Source organism: Vidua macroura, chromosome 14, assembly GCF_024509145.1.
Source record: "Vidua macroura isolate BioBank_ID:100142 chromosome 14, ASM2450914v1, whole genome shotgun sequence".
In the NCBI taxonomy this organism is placed as follows: domain Eukaryota; kingdom Metazoa; phylum Chordata; class Aves; order Passeriformes; family Viduidae; genus Vidua; species Vidua macroura.
In genome coordinates, this window is record NC_071584.1 from 20,805,469 (window position 1) to 20,822,464 (window position 16,996).

The 16,996-nt window shown below is 49.1% G+C and overlaps 1 protein-coding gene across 3 annotated transcripts in view; it reads left to right on the forward strand.

Moving 5' to 3' along the window:
* The window catches only part of FGF13 (fibroblast growth factor 13), a 209,341-nt gene that overhangs the window by 81,754 nt on the left and 110,591 nt on the right, over positions 1–16,996 (forward strand). The window contains exon 1 of one of the 3 annotated variants that reach the window (XM_053990295.1): positions 10,182–10,222. The exons of the other annotated variants lie outside the window; for them this stretch is intronic. Within the exon in view, the coding sequence (XP_053846270.1) occupies positions 10,192–10,222 (31 nt within the window). The 5' untranslated portion in view covers positions 10,182–10,191. Of the gene's footprint in view, positions 1–10,181; positions 10,223–16,996 lie in introns of those variants that run through there. 3 annotated transcript variants of the gene reach the window in all.

Sequence of the window (16,996 nt, forward strand, 5' to 3'; positions counted from 1 at the left end):
CAGAGAGGGGTCACACTGACACGCTGAAGGAGGAGGGAGAAGGTTCTTTTTGTATGATTCTGTGAGCTGCCAAGCAGTCCCATTTGGGGGAGTTGAAGACTGGCTTAATTTCAACTCAGACATCACAGGTGGAGCCTCAGAAGAGCTGAAGTGGGACTTCATAGAAGGGGAAAAACTGGCAGGTGCAAAGGGGTTAAATAATGCACAGAAACCTTGGGGCCTGACTCCCGTGTGCAGGGCACGGGCAGGAGCAGCTGTGCCCAGCTGTAGGAGCTCAGGCTGGGCAGACAGAGCATGCTGTGCACAGTCCTGCAGCCAGTCCCTCTCTGCTGGCTGGACAGACTGCTGGCTGCTGCCCAGCTGTGGCTCCACATCTGCCTGCCACGCCTGGCCCTTGGCACTGGCTACACCTGGCCCTTGGCACTGGCCCTGGCACTGACCCTGCCTGGCCCTGCCTGGCCCTGCCTGGCCCTGGGCACTGGCCCTGGGCACTGGCCCTGCCTGACCCTGCCCTGGCCTTTGCCACTGGCTATGTCTGGCCCTGCCTGGCCTTGGTCACTGCCTGTGCCTGGCCCTGCCTGGCCCTGGGCACTGGCCCTGCCTGACCCTGCCCTGGCCTTTGGCACTGGCTGTGTCTGGCCCTGCCTGGCCCTGCCTGGCCCTGCCTGGCCCTGGGCACTGGCCCTGCCTGACCCTGCCCTGGCGTTTGGCACTGGCTGTGTCTGGCCCTGCCTGGCCCTGGGCACTGGCCCTTGGCATGGCTCTGCCTGGCCCTTGGCACTGGCCCTGCCTGGCCCTGGGCACTGGCCCTGCCTGGCCCTGCCCTGGCCCTGGGCACTGACCCTGCCTTGCCCTTGGCACTGGCCCTGCCTGGCCCTGGGCATGGCCGTGCCTGGGCTCCTCTCCGTGAGCTGCTCTCTGCAGTCCCTCTGGTCTCCCCTGCCGTGGGCTCAGCCCTGCGCTGCCCAGCCCAGTGCCAGCTGGGTTCTGGTGGCTCCCTGTGCCCTCCTGCTCGGGCTGTGTTTGGCCCCAGGTTCTGCCTGCTGCCAGCCCTTCTCCCCAGGCTCTGCAGGAATGGAATCCCAGTGCTGGCAGAGCCCGGGGAGCACGGGGGCTGTGCTGAGTGTCCCCCAGGGCAGGCCAGGCAGGGCAGCTCCTGGCCCAGGCCCCTGTGGCATTTTGGGGTGTCCCCCTCGTCCAGGAGGTGATTTGTAGGTACATGTATGCAGCCAGGCTTTAGCACGGCCTGCACAGAACGTGGGTTTTTGCCCGGGTTCTGTGGCCTGCTCTAGACCACATGACATTTCAGTGGCTCTTCAGGAACTTGAAATGTTGCATATTTTCCTAAAAATATGATCCTCTAATTCTTGCTGTTCTCATGGGAGCAGGATCATAGCAGCATTCCAGAAGCTCTCATTATATTTTTACAGACATTTCTATCTCCTGCTCAAGTTGTAATTGTGCCATTTCTTTTTCCTGAGAGCACTTCTGGCACTGTTTGCTGAAGGTGAACTTGCAAATCAGTAATGTCTTGGAAAAAAATCTGCCATTTACTGTACAGCAAATGCCTCGTTCAAAAGCATCTTCGGGCTTAGCGTGGGGATGACATTGCATGACTAAAGGCCTCAGCTAGCTGACCTTTAGCATCCCTCTAAAAATAGATCCCTTTCAAGGCTGGCTCTCTTTCAGTGGCAGTTGGGGTTGTGCAACGGGTCTTCATTACCTCTGGCACTTTCTCAGTGAAGCATGTGAAAAGCAGACAGGTTTGCACTGTGTGCTGCAGTAATAGCCTGCATTTCTCACTGGAGAGCCTTCTGTTACCTTATACTTTTAGAAGTCCTTAAATAAAAGAGGTATTGAACACAAAGATCAGCGCCTGTGCAGTTTAAAGATGCCCACACTTTTTTTTTTTTAGTGCCAGTTAAGCTAAGTTTGACCTTTGTGGTTTGGTTCAGCTTAATAATAATTCAGATCTAATATTTTATTACCATCAGTGCTTATGGACTGTTATGACAGGATTGGGAGCCCTCAGGTTGGCATGGATTATTTAATTAACTGACTGAAGTGTGAGTTCACTTTGATGGAATTTTAACTGGGGAACTGGGGCTTCTTTCCTGTTCTTTAAGTTTTACCTAATGGATCTTAAACTAAACCAATAAATGTGTGAGACTTGGGTTTGTATCTAATGATAAAATATATCTTGTTCTTTTTTATGGCCATCTTTGCTGGGGGGGAGGTGGGGAGGAAAAAAAATCCCAACAGAACAGCAGGAGTCATACACTTGGAAAAGAAAACAAACCTTCTGCTTTTGGCTGTTTTGTAAACAGTGTATCAACAGTGATGAGAGAGTTTGGGAGTGGGAGCTGAGATTGGTGTTTGAATGTGAGTGGAAAAATCATTCCAGACAATGTAATCCCTTTTAATTCATATTGAAAAGGATATTCTCCTCTTCCACCTTCCTCTTACCAGATTTCAAGACTAAAACAGCTTTTGGGTTTTTGGGGGTTGGTCTAGATGATCTTTAAAGGTCCCTTCCAACCCAAGCCATTCTGTGGTTTTATGACTGTCCCGTGTGACATTTTTAACTTACTGCATATTTTATGATACTTTCAGATATTGCAATAAATGCATTTGCATTGAAGGTCTCAGCACTGTAATTACAGTGGCGGGCACATACCATATTTATACTTTGTATTATTCCAATTAATGCATGGAGTGTAAAAAAAAAGTCTAGAAAAGGCAATAAAAAAATGAAAACAAGAAGATATTTTTAGGAAAACGTACTTCAGTCTCACAGCAGGACTGTCTGTGTTTATCAGTTTTCTTGGGGAATTTTGGAAAGTGCTGTTCAAGTGCAGTTTGGAGCCCATGGCTGCTGTTCACATTCTGTCTCAGCAGCTGGAGTTGCTGTAATTGCAATTTCCATATTGTGTCTATTCTGAATCAATTAATAGTGTTTTGTTTCAGTGGAATAGGAATCATTTTCTGCTTCCCGATGGTGCGTGCAGGAGGCGGCAGGGCTGGGGCAGGGCTGAGGCATCCCAGGGGTTTGGGGGCAGGAGCTCTCTTGGGTTTGGGTTTGGGGGCAGGAGCTCTCTTGGGTTTGGGTTCTGGGTCAGGAGCTCTGTTGGTTGGGGTTTGGGGGCAGGAGCTTTGTTGGGTTGGGGTTTGGGGGCAGGAGCTCTGTTGGGTTGGGGTTTAGGAGCAGGAGCTCTGTTGGGTTCAGGTTTAGGGGCAGGAGCTCTGTTGGGTTGGGGTTTGGGTTCTGGGTCAGGAGCTCTGTTGGGTTTAGGAGCAGGATCTCTGTTGGGTTTGGGTTCTGGGTCAGGAGCTCTGTTGGGTTTGGGTTATGGGTCAGGAGCTCTGTTGGGTTCAGGTTCTGGGTCAGGAGCTCTGTTGGGTTGGGGTTCAGGTTCTGGGTCAGGATCTCTGTTGGGTTTGGGTTATGGGTCAGGAGCTCTGTTGGGTTCAGGTTTAGGGGCAGGAGCTCTGTTGGGTTTGGGTTCTGGGTCAGGAGCTCTGTTGGGTTCAGGTTTAGGGGCAGGAGCTCTGTTGGGTTTGGGTTCTGGGTCAGGAGCTCTGTTGGGTTGGGGTTTGGGTTCTGGGTCAGGAGCTCTGTTGGGTTTAGGAGCAGGATCTCTGTTGGGTTCAGGTTCTGGGGCAGGAGCTCTGTTGGGTTTAGGAGCAGGATCTCTGTTGGGTTCAGGTTCTGGAGCAGGAGCCCTGTTGGGTTGGGGTTTGGGTTCTGGGTCAGGAGCTCTGTTGGGTTCAGGTTCTGGGGCAGGAGCCCTGTTGGGTTTAGGAGCAGGATCTCTGTTGGGTTCAGGTTCTGGGGCAGGAGCCCTGTTGGGTTCAGGTTATGGGTCAGGAGCTCTGTTGGGTTTGGGTTCTGGGTCAGGAGCTCTGTTGGGTTCAGGTTTAGGGGCAGGAGCTCTGTTGGGTTGGGGTTTGGGTTCTGGGTCAGGAGCTCTGTTGGGTTTAGGAGCAGGAGCTCTGTTGGGTTCAGGTTCTGGGTCAGGAGCTCTGTTGGGTTCAGGTTCTGGGGCAGGAGCTCTGTTGGGTTTAGGAGCAGGATCTCTGCTGGGTTCAGGTTTAGGGGCAGGAGCTCTGTTGGGTTGGGGTTTGGGGGCAGGAGCTCTGTTGTGTTGGGGTTTGGGTTCTGGGTCAGGAGCTCTGTTGGGTTCAGGTTTAGGAGCAGGATCTCTGTTGGGTTCAGGTTCTGGGTCAGGAGCTCTGTTGGGTTCAGGTTCTGGGGCAGGAGCTCTGTTGGGTTTAGGAGCAGGATCTCTGTTGGGTTCAGGTTATGGGGCAGGAGCTCTGTTGGGTTTAGGAGCAGGATCTCTGTTGGGTTCAGGTTCTGGGGCAGGAGCCCTGTTGGGTTTAGGAGCAGGAGCTCTGTTGGGTTCAGGTTCTGGGGCAGGAGCTCTGTTGGGTTTAGGAGCAGGATCTCTGTTGGGTTCAGGTTCTGGGGCAGGAGCCCTGTTGGGTTCTCAGAGTGAGAAGCTGTGCAGGAGCAGGGCTGGGCTCAAGCCCACCGAGAGCCCTGCTGGGCTGAGCAGCCCCTCCTGCAGCCCCCCCAGACAGTGCTGATCTCTGGCAGTTCTGGTTTTCATCTCAGCCATGTGCCATGCAGCTTCATTCATTATTTTATTTATGTCTTACCACTGCATTGCTTTTCTAGCTGCAGTGAAAATTTTCTCTTCCTTCACAGATCTGTCATTGCCATTTTGGTTTTCTGGCTTTTATTTGCACGGGGAGATCCATGAAAGTCACTGGCAGTGCCATTTATATCCCCAGTTCAGAAATTACATTACAGGTACACCCTGTGCCTTCATCACAGCATAGTCCAGAGAGGAGAATTTTGCCATTGCATCTTTCACTCTTTAATTATGATAGCACCTATTTAATGCATTTTTTAAAATCTTTTGTTGTTGCATTTGGCCCAATTCAGTTGCTTTTTGTGCAGACTTATTGATTAGGTTAGACTACTGCCTGCCTAACTCCAGGATCAGTCTAATTATAAGTAAGAGAGCAAATTTGTGAGGAAGTAATAATAACCCCTCTGCTAATGATACTCTCTGAAGATTTCTGTATTCTCTGTGTAGGGCTTGGATTTCTGAGCAGGACACCCTGAAACACCCTTCCAGTAGGAGCAGTGCAGTCAAACCTTGCTCTTGAATGTGATAACAGTGATGCATGAAAATGAGATCAGGAAAAAACAAGCAAAATCAAAGTGATAAATCACAGTGAAAAAGAACTCCCAGTGGAAAACCTGGGAGTGTTAGGACAGAAAATTAACCCTTCTTCTAACATTTGTTTTCAATTTATTCTTTCAGTCCCATTTTAGAAGTGTTTCAACTTTGCTATTGATACTTTTTGGAATATGGTTATTCTCTGTATAGTAATAAATTCCCTTTATGTCAAAAATAAGCCTAAAATAATTAAGGTGGAAGTATGTATCAAGCCAGGGGGTGACCTTCCCGAGTGACCAGCGTCTAATGCCGTCTGCTTTCTGTAAAGTGCAAATCAGTGAGGCAAAGAAAGAAGCAGATGTCGCTAGAATGACTGTAATAACAAATCGTGCAATTATGCCATGCTGTGTTCACATTTTGCTTCTTCCAGAATCAGGTCGATTTTGCATAAAAGTTTTTATTTTGCCAAAACTTGTGCATCTTCTAGCTGCATTTTTTTTTTTTTTTTAGTACTGATTTAAGACCTGAAACCAAATTAGACATGCAAAGAGAGAAACATTTATAACAGAACTTTTTTAATTAGCCAAAAGAAACCTTGCAGCATGTTGATTATCCTGAAGTACTCTCCATTCAGAATGCTTTTTGTTTTATAAAATTGGCTGGTGGTCTGACATCTTTAAGATAAACAGATGCCCATGCTGAAGTATTTCCCTCAAGCTGAAGTGGAGCCAAGGGCTGCAGCTCACAGCAGAGCAGTGCTTCTCCCTGCCAGGCATCTCCTGCCCACCCCTCTGGATGTTCAGTTCTAATTGTACTGGTTTTCCCTGAGCTGCAGCTCTGGGGTTTGTTATGTCCTCCAGGTAAGGGAGCAGGGAACAGTCTGTGCACTCGTTATCCCCTGCCAGCCCCTTGTCCCTTGTCAGCCTGGCTCACTTAGCAGCTCCAGGCTGCTTGGCTTTTGTGCTCTAGGTGCTTCAGGTTTGTGATGAAAAGCTGTGCTTGTTGGATGATTTCTTCCCCCTGTAAGGAGGGCGTTAAAGGAGAATTTCAAGGCTTGCATAAGCAGCGAGTGCCAGTGACTTCCATCGTGTGTGCTCGTGCCTCCTCCGAGCCAGGCTTTGTCAGGCAAGAAGCTGTGGAAGGATCCAGAAAGAGCTTTTCTGAAATATGGCTGGTTTCCTGCTCAGTTCCTGGCTCAGTTTACTGACACTCCTCTGGATGATTGCTTCCTTCCTTCCAAGTCTCAAAATAGCCTCTACTATTGCTAGAAGAAGTTAAATAAAAAGAAATAATATATAGCATTTATTAGCTGGAGCTGTGGATAGCTGCTGGCTGGTAAAGCTGCTTGGTCAGGGAGAATATCTGGGTGGAGCAGAGTCAAGCACCAGCAAAAGCCTGAGCACGGCTGGTGGGTGTGAGAAGGTGCCTGGCTGGGTTTGGGTTTTGGGTTTGGGTGCCCCAGGAGGAGCCAGGCTGCGCTGCCCGGGTGGCACTGGGGAGGTGACAGCGCCAGGACACACAGCTGCCACCCACAGCCGTGTCCCCGAGGCATTCTCAGGATGGAAATATTTGTCTACCTGAGGTAGAGTGTAATTGTTAGGAGGCAGAATGATGTGAGAGTGCAGAAGGACAGCTGAAATACCAATAAATCTTGATTACACCTTGTCTTCTGCTTCAGCAGAGGCTTAACTCAGTTATTTTTTAAGTAAGGTGTCAGTGTACATAGCTGTTTAGGAATGTGCTTGTGGAATGGAAGAGGGTGGGAATTGTGAAGTATGTCCTGACTTCGTGCCTCTGAAACACAAATCTGGTATTGATCGTAGCCCCAGTGCAAATCTTTGGTTACAGCTTTGTGTTTAGAAGGCTAGATAAAAAATAGGTGCACTATATGTGTGTGTGTGTGTATTTACAGGCCTTAAAAACGTACTTTAAAAATGTGCAGTGTTAATACAGTGTCTGAATTAAGGATATAAAGTGCTTTGGTTTATTTTTTTCATCGTAACATCTTTCATCATTATGCATCCCACAGATGATCAAAGCACAGGAATGATTGCCATGGGTGGGCAATCCTGCATAATAATGCAAGATGTCACAGAACCAGAACATGGATAGACAAGGGTCAGACAGTGCCTTCCACTGAGCTGACACGGAGAATCTGCAGAACATCTCAGGGTCACAGAGCGTTGCCAGTAATGAAATACGTGTCTGTGCACAGGAATGGTGATCTGCAGGGAGAGCAGATGGGTGAAGGAAACATCCCCTGCAGAGCTGCCAGTGTTTGAACTTCAGAGCTTTTCTGCTGGCCTCTGCTGAACAGCTTACAGCAAAAACAGTCAGGCCTGCAGAGAGAAAAGCTGAAGAACCAGAGACAACTTTTTTCTTTTTTCTTTTTTTTTTTTCTGTTTCTATTTAAAGGTTTTCCATAACTGAAAGCAAGGGTAACAACTCAGGTCAGACAAACTTAAATTAAGCTACTCTTTGATTTTTCTGAAGAAATCCTTTCACGGTGTCTCAGGGCACAGTAGGTAGCCTTGAACTGTTCAGTGTTTGAGCTGAGGCCAGGCAGGGAAAAGAGGAGGAGAAGTTTTAGATGGAAGAATTTTACCACGTTTCAGGAGAGGCTTTTTCCAGAACATTTGTCATTGGTCATTCTCTGTGGTTTAGGGCTGGTGTATAGTAAAATGCAGTGACCCCAGCTCAGGGAAGAAATGCTGGTGTCTGGCTCCAGATCAGGAGGCTGAAGGACAGCTCTATTAAAACTATACCATATTCCATTAATATACTATTTAAAGAGATGCTATCCTATTCTACACACTCACTTCTTACTCCCCTCTCTAACTAACTCAAACTGTGACTCTGCTGAGAGCCCAGCACAGCTGGACCCCACTGGTCACTGACCCCACACAACCTTCACCAGAATCCAGCCCAGCAATCCCTGCAGGTGAACAATCTCCACACCACATTCCACATGGGGAAACAAAGGAGCAGAGAGAAAGATTGTTTTCTCTTCTTCTCTCAGTGCTTCTTCCTGAGAGACAGAACTGTGTCTCTCTGTCCAGAGAATGGGAATGTCACACTGGTGTGTTTGGCAGGGCTGGGCAGAGGGAGCAGGACACTGCCAGCCGTGTCCCAGGGCCAGGGTGGCATCTCCTGCTGGCTCCTGAGCAGCCCTCCTGGGCAGTGCCAGTGCTCAGGGCAGCTCTGGCAGGGCAGGGGCACTGCCTGCCCCTCTGCTGGGGAGCAGCTGGGGTTCTGTACCTGCACAGCGGGAGCTCAGGCCTTTGGGTATTGCCTGGATGAAGGGAACACTGATTATTTCAGCTGTCCTGCAGACCCTGTGTGAGCCCAGGTGACGCTCTGAATGCTTTATGAACAGGTATCTGGGCCTGCAGCTTTGCTGAGGTGGCACGAGCAGGGGCTGGTGGTGCAGGTGTGTCACCTGCAGTGTCACCTCCAGCTGCTGCAGTGTCACCTGTGCTGGTGGTGCAGGTGTGTCACCTGCAGTGTCACCTCCAGCTGCTGCAGTGTCACCTGTGCTGGTGGTGCAGGTGTGTCACCTGCAGTGTCACCTCCAGCTGCTGCAGTGTCACCTGTGCTGGTGGTGCAGGTGTGTCACCTGCAGTGTCACCTCCAGCTGCTGCAGTGTCACCTGTGCCTGTCACCGGTGCAGGTGTGTCACCTGCAGTGTCACCTCCAGCTGCTGCAGTGTCACCTGTGCCTGTCACCGGTGCAGGTGTGTCACCTGCAGTGTCACCTCCAGCTGCTGGCCACGAGTGTGGGGTGAGGAGCAGAGGACAGAGCACGGTGCTGCTGCTGCCTCCTGCCCTGAGGGGAGCATTCACAGCCACTGTCTGCGGCTGTGGGAGCTGGGGCTGGGGAGTGTGTCTGGTGCATTTCCATCACTGCTTTTGTCACTGCATTCTGAAATGAGATGAAAGGGGGGAAAATTGTGTATTACAACATATTGACATGAAAATGTATCATCCAGCGAACAGTGTAATTTCCTAAACTGACTTTTAAATGCTGAGACACGAGTGTGTGTGTGTGTGTGGAGCTCAGCAGGGCAGCTCCTCTTGGTGGTGGGCAACAGCAAGCCAAGTCCTGGCTGCAGATCTTGTGGCAAATAAGTTTGCAAAGGATTCACAGAGGCAGGAAAAGCTCTGCTGGGTTGGCTGAGGCAGAGATAAAACCTGAATCCACTGCTTGGAGGGCTTCAGTGGGAGGGGTTCCTCCAGCACTGCAGGCTGGTGGTGGAGCTTCCTGCGCTCCTGTGGGAGGCAATCATGGCAAATATTTTCTCTCAGGAAAGTGGAAGTAATGACATATGTCATGTGTGTACTTTTTGTTTGAGATGTGCGTGACTGTAAAGAAACAGATGGCTCCTTTAATTCTGATCATGGCATGTGGCTTCTCTGACTATGAGTCTATTATTCCTATACAGATCTTTTTAATAAATTCGTTCTGAGGGGGAAGGAAGTGAAATTGCCTTGCATCAACTCATTAAAAATTGCCAGGAACTGCAATGGTTATTAGGAAGGCTGTGTCCAGTGAAGTACAAATATGTTGCCTAGAGCAGCCTGAAAAAAAACCCAAGCCAAGAAGGCACAAATAAAATGTAAATGCCAATTGCCAGGAGGATGTTTGTACCCTTGTGTTCACAGGGAGCTGAGGCAGCCCGGGCACTTCTCCATCACACCCTGCTGAGGCTCCTCTCCATCTGCCCGGGCTGAGCTCACGAGCAGCAGAGTGGGGTGCAGCCCTGAGCCCCGGAGCCCCTCCTGCTGCTCCCACACGTTTGCAGGACACGAAGGCAGGAGAATTTGGCCTGCCTCACTTGAGCACATTCACGTTCCTCGGGCATTCCTGCTCCAGATTTTTCCAGTTGCTGCTTGCATGCACCCTGAGCGTTTATTTTTGTTAAAGCGAGCTGGACACGTGGTTTTGGCAAGTTGGACAGTGTTTGCTTTGCCATGGACGCAGCCAGCCCAGCAGTGATGGAATGGGGGCAAGGTGGGAGGCCATAGCTCAAGGTAGGAGATGTGGTGCCTTTTCTTCTCCTCCTCCTGTGCCAGGGGTTAGCCCCCCAGAGCAGGGTGGCGTGGCTGCTGTGACAGGCTTTTTGCTCTGTCCTCCCTCGAGCTGTTTTCCCTTGCCTTGTGCCCACAAGGCTCTGCCAGCATCTCTTCCTGCCTCCCAGTTATTTCCTTATTTCCTCACTAGCACCCCCCTGCCCTGGGATCCCCTCAGCCCTTCCTCTGCACCCCTTAGGGGTGTGCTGGAGCACTGAGGAGCTGCTGCTGTGAATCCTGTAGCACCTCTACTGCTGTGAGACAGTAATTTGATAGAGATCATTAGAACCCTGATGATCACAGGCCTTTAGTTCACTTTTTAAACATAGAAATTGGTTTGTTCTATTTCTTGTAGTGCTTCTCAGTTGCAGAGAATCCTGGATTCCAACAAAATGTGTTTCCTTGTGGCCTAATGAGTGTGGCACTGTAATCAGCCTCTCAGGAGTGCAGTGGGACTCCATCCGTGCTGAGTGATTCAGAGCAGTGCTAATTCCTTCAGTCTCACTGAGGAGTGAGATGTGTGAGGCTGCCGTGTTTCAAGTGCCTTTTGGACAAAATGAAGATATATCCACTTCACAGTGACAATGTTTAAATAGATCCTAGCTGTCAGTGTGCAGGCTTGCTGACCTTCTGATTAATTTGAAGGCATGGTTGTACTGCATGTGATCTGCTGGTGTTTTGAGCACTGTTCCGTTCTTCCAAGAGCCTCCTTCACCCTCAGGGATGGCAACACAGGTGGGGAAAATTCCTCCTGAGGTCAGAGATGGAATGCTTCTCTCTAGAGTAGTTTGGAGACTGACTGGCTTGATTGTAACCTATCTTTTTAAAAACATCCTACCTGCTATCAGTCCTTCACCGTGAATTTCAGCTTTGCACTTCATTGTGCTGATACTTTCTGAATGCTGGTGCAAGTGCTGAGGGTGCTGAAAGGAGGAGTTAAAAACGGAGGGAGGTGGGAAGAGGAGTTCCATTGTCCCATGGAAGGAACCCCACCCACACCGAGCTTCAGCTCCGAGTTCGATGGCGTGCGGGAGGGAGAGGGAGCACCCAGGGGGGAGCTAAAACCTTTGAGAGCTGCTGCTACAGTCTGTCTCTCTTCCTGGAAGACAAAACTGGGCAGATATGAGAGTGATGGCAGATATGGCAGGGATGGAAAATGCACATTCCCCCCATCAGGCTGGCTCCTGCAGTTGGGCTCCTGGAAAACCCAGGGCAGAGCAGACACATCCATCCCCTCAGAGTGTGCATCAGTCTGTGCTTTGGGGCTCCCTGGACACTCCTAGAGGTAACTCATTGATCAAATTCCAAGCCTGGAGCACTAAAATGCCCCCAACTCTTATTCTGCTTGCTGTTTCCTAAATTTCTGCAGAGACTGGAGGAGTTTCTTCATTTGTTGCACTGAAATAAGGCTGAAGGTTGACTAAAATACTGTGTAATTGTGACCTCAGTGTCCTTCTCTTGATTTATTCATTTCCAAGTTTTAATGCCTAAAATCTCTCTGCATACATAAGGAAACCAGGAAATGTTAACAAATTTTAATTATGTGGATTTTTTTAGCCAGAGAGAAAGTGGAAGGAAAATGAAACCAAGATGTGGTCACAGTTCTAATTGACATAGAGAGGAAAATCTTTAAAAGTTAGAACTGAAAATTGGCAGCAAATAGGAGCACACTGGTTTTTTAGAAAAATCCAAAGAAGATCTATTGACTTTGGTAACAGAGCATTTATGGAAGGGAAGGTGGATTTTGAGAAGAGCACAGGCTGCATCGTTTCAGAGCCTGTGTCTGGTGCAGCTCTCCAACACTTGATAGTCTCCCAGACAGCACAGCTTCATTGGAAGGAGTCATTTGGAGAGTGTTGTGCTTGTGGAGCTTTGGGGCCTTTGCTCCCTCTGATCTGTCTGCTGAGCTCGAGGGTGGAAAGCTCTCAAAAGGGGCTGAGGGTTTTTCTGGCTGAGAATTTCCTGCTGTCACCACCTTGGTTCCTCCTGATGCTCCCCAGAGCTGCAGAAAGCCTTGTCTGGGGTGTGGTGATGGGAAGTGGGATGTGAGCCACCCCAGAGCCCTGTGCAGGTGACTCAGAGGAAGGAAGTGTGCAAATTCTCTCTGGAACCCCACTGCAGAGCTTGTTCTCTTGTAATATAGCAGTTACTAAGGAATAGATTAGGCATTCACATTATGGTAGCAAAATAAGAAAGAGATATTAATTATTTAGCAGGTTTCTCAGGAGGCCTTCTAAAAAAGAATTGAGGAAGAACTTCAGAAGTGTTTTCAGAAAGAAAGTTACGGGATGAAATTCTCCTTGCTCCTCTCTGAGCAGTCCTGTGAAAGCCAGTTCCTTCCCATGGACACATGGAAGGGTCTGCCCTGGGAGGAGGGAAGGCAGAGATGAGCCTGAGCTGGGCCAGCCCACAGGGAGGACAGAGGATGTGTTGTCCCTTCCAGCTAAAGTGAGCTTTTGTAGCTCAAATGAGAGACACTGAGGGTAGGAAAACTCTGGTTCTAGTCCCAGAACCCTCCATGCACATACCAGGTGCTTCTCCCAGCTCTGGTGGCTTGGGTATATGAGAGACAGTGGCTTGAAATGGCAGTAAATAAACAAACAAATAAATAAATGCAGTTTAACAAACTCTTCCATGGGCTGTGAGCTCAGGTAGCTCAGAGCAGGGCTGCCAGGAGGGCAGCAGCCTGCCGTGAGTGCTGGCAGTGCAGGTACCATTATTCAGTGCTGGCTGTGAACCTGACTTTGAAGGAACAGGTTTTTGTTCAGGAAACAGCAAACGTGCACAGAGATGATTCAGTTGTTTTTGTTAGGCAGTTGATTTTATTGTATAGCAGAGGGTCAGAAGTCTGCTGCATGCCTGTGTCCCTTTTATTAGGTGAACAACAGTCTTTCTTTAAGTGTGCTAAGTCCATAGAAGGTGCTTTGTATTAAGCTACTTAATTCCTCTGCTGGAGGACTCCAAATTAGTCTCACTCAAGGATTTTGAGCTTCACCTCCAGCTACTAAATGGGTTGATGTAGTTCAAGGGCCAGGCTTAATTATCCCGAGCTTGATGACTGGTACACCTGTAAGTGTCCCTCCTTAAAGGCTAAATGCTGCCTCAGTTGTCTTTGTACCTTCTTTCTAGTGTCCTTTTTTTTATTAAGCACATGAGGATTTTTATGGTTTTCCCCTGAGTGTGGGCAGCAGCCCTCTGCAGCTTTGTACACTGATGGCAGCCTGGGCTGAGTACCAAGGTCACAGGTTGGTTCTTATTATCTCAACTATGGCACATTCATAATTTGTCCTTCCTGTATTTCCTTTCCTGAATGGTTAAACTGTCCTTTCCAACAGATATAGCAGGGAGCTTATCAGTTTTATCTGTAAACTTGTCTCCTGCATGACTATCAGCGTGCTACTGTCTTTACTGAAGAATTTCCCTTCATCTAGTTAAATAATCCTTTTCTGGGTGAAAAAAGATACTCAAAATGTTACCATATTCTTGCACTTAAACGAATTTCAAAGCCTGAGCAAATCAAGGTTTTCCATTTTGCTATTTCCCTGAAGTTTTCCTGAGACAAAAGAGGCATTTGGCACAGCAGGTCATCTCTGATGCTGTCTGAAAACTGGGCTGCAGTCACAGGGCTATGGATGGTGGCTGCTCTAATGAGTGCAGGTTACCTCAAATTGCTTTAATGAGCCAGTGCAGTTGTGTTAGGCTTATTGCATATCTGAATTAATGGCTTGGAAGGAAGTTTGTTAGCCTGCTTTGCTAGAAACCAAATCAAACAACAGCCTGGCATATTCTTCAATGACACGGAATAGCAGAACTGGAATTTTAATTTACCTCAGGCTGTGCGTGATCCTTTCTATTCATAAAACAACCACGTACAGCAGACAGGTGTTGAAATAACAATCCCCTGGTGAGGGTGCTGGCCCTGCCCATGGAGCCACAGGTGGCCCTTCCCACCAAGGCTTTATTTTAATTGTAATGGCAGTGAGCTGAGGCCCTGGCTGAACCCACCCTGCCCCGCTCATGTCATGGTCCTGCCCCTCCTCTGTGTGTCAGGAGCCTGCTCAGGGTCCTGCTGGGCTGGAACCAGCCTGTCCTAGAGGGAAACAGCCCTGGTTTGTGTTCCACACCACAGCAAAGCCCTGGTTTGTGTTCCACACCTGGAACCCCCACAGCAAAGCCATGGTTTGTGTTCCACACCACAGCAAAGCCATGGTTTGTGTTCCACACCTGGAACCCCCACAGCAAAGCCCTGGTTTGTGTTCCACACCTGGAACCCCCACAGCAAAGCCCTGGTTTGTGTTCCACACCTGGAACCTCCACAGCAAAGCCATGGTTTGTGTTCCACACCTGGAACCTCCACAGCAAAGCCCTGGTTTGTGTTCCACACCACAGCAAAGCCCTGGTTTGTGTTCCACACCTGGAACCTCCACAGCAAAGCCCTGGTTTGTGTTCCATGCCACAGCAAAGCCATGGTTTGTGTTCCACACCTGGAACCTCCACAGCAAAGCCCTGGTTTGTGTTCCACACCACAGCAAAGCCCTGGTTTGTGTTCCACACCTGGAACCTCCACAGCAAAGCCATGGTTTGTGTTCCACACCTGGAACCTCCACAGCAAAGCCATGGTTTGTGTTCCACACCACAGCAAAGCCCTGGTTTGTGTTCCACACCTGGAACCTCCACAGCAAAGCCATGGTTTGTGTTCCATGCCACAGCAAAGCCATGGTTTGTGTTCCACACCACAGCAAAGCCCTGGTTTGTGTTCCACACCTGGAACCTCCACAGCAAAGCCCTGGTTTGTGTTCCACACCTGGAACCTCCACAGCAAAGCCATGGTTTGTGTTCCACACCTGGAACCCCCACAGCAAAGCCATGGTTTGTGTTCCACACCTGGAACCCCCACAGCAAAGCCATGGTTTGTGTTCCACACCACAGCAAAGCCATGGTTTGTGTTCCACACCTGGAACCTCCACAGCAAAGCCCTGGTTTGTGTTCCACACCTGGAACCCCCACAGCAAAGCCATGGTTTGTGTTCCACACCTGGAACCTCCACAGCAAAGCCATGGTTTGTGTTCCACACCTGGAACCCCCACAGCAAAGCCATGGTTTGTGTTCCACACCTGGAACCCCCACAGCAAAGCCATGATTTGTGTTCCACACCTGGAACCTCCACAGCAAAGCCATGATTTGTGTTCCACACCTGGAACCTCCAGGGCAGGAGCCTCAGTGCAGTCACTCTCTGTCTGGGCTCAGGGCAAGGTTGGGACAGTTGCCCTCAGCCTGTGGGAGCTGAGGTGGAGCTGGGAACAGAAACCTCCAGGGCAAGGCACAGGCAAAGGGTGGGAGCTGTTCCTGTAGGAGAGGTGCTGCCTGCCTGCTCTGGACTAGCAGTGTGAAGCTGTTCTGTGAGTAGGATGTCAGCTTTGGAGGTGCAGATGTCACACAGAAGGATGTGCTGAAAGAATTTAACAGATGAGAAGATACTTAGCAGGAGAATCAAAGCCCAAAGACACAAGTGAAGATGGGGGAGGCAAATCTGCATTTCTACCAAATACACAAAGGAAGTAAACTTTGAAAGAATGAGATATGAGCAAAGAGTTTAATAGTCAAAGGACAAGATGCAGGGGAAGAGTAATGTGACCAAGAAACCAAACCAACCTGCAATTTTGTATGGGAAAATGAATCATGAAACTTTTGTAATTTAAGGTCAAATTAGCAAAGATTAATTTGTGTATACTAGAAAAATTACCTATCAATTGTTGGTTATGATTGCTGTCATTGAATAACTTCGGAAAGTACAACCACAAAGTCTGGTCTTACATATAAATCAATGATTGCTAGACATGATATATTGACTGAAAATGACAGATTGTGAATCACAGTTTGATTGTTTGGAGCTTAGACTTTTCTGCAAAAAGACATGATTTAAACTGTAACTTTGAGCCTGCAGTTTAATGATCTTATGGAAAGAAATGCTGTAGAAGCTGGAAAATCAGATTCAGATTTCCATCTACTGACTTTCAAGGCAGCACCATTGATAAAAGGATTTATTGTTTGCTGAAATTACATCGGGGTGATCTGCTGGCAGAGAAGGAGAGGAAACGTGAGAAATTGGCCAGGTTTTGAAACAGTGCAGGGTGACAGAGCAGATGCCACAGCACCAGGAGCAAGGCACAGAGAGCTGGACAGGGCTGAGGTAGGTGGGTGGGCACAGACACATCCACACACAGGCTTTAATTGAAGTGTTCCTGTCTGTCTGGGTATAAATGTGGCATCTCAGGAGTGCTCAATGCTAGCAGATGTTCTCCCAGGACACCATGTGGGATTTGGCTGCCTGTGAAGGAGTCTCTTGCAGGGTCAGAGGGAACAGTTGTTCACTGTGACATACATTTTAATAAGGGCCTTCATTCTTGCCAGCCTCTGCCGTGGCCCTCAGGTGAGCTGTCCTGTGTGATTCCAGGGAGGGGAGGAGCAGCAGGGCCAGCAGGCCCGGGGGGAGCACACAGACATTGCCACAGGTCCAAGGGACACCAGGGGCTTTGAGCTCCAGGAGCACAGGCCAGGCCTGTGGTAGTGGAGGGGAGGATTTCTGATGGGTGTGCAGGGAGCTGATGGAGATGCACAGCTGTTAAAAAAACATTTCCCCCTTTGTTCTCACTTCCTCTGTCTCTTTCTCTGCTCCAGGACACCCCAGCTTTGCAGCTAAGCAAATGTTTTGTGACTAGAGTTTGCTTTCTTGGA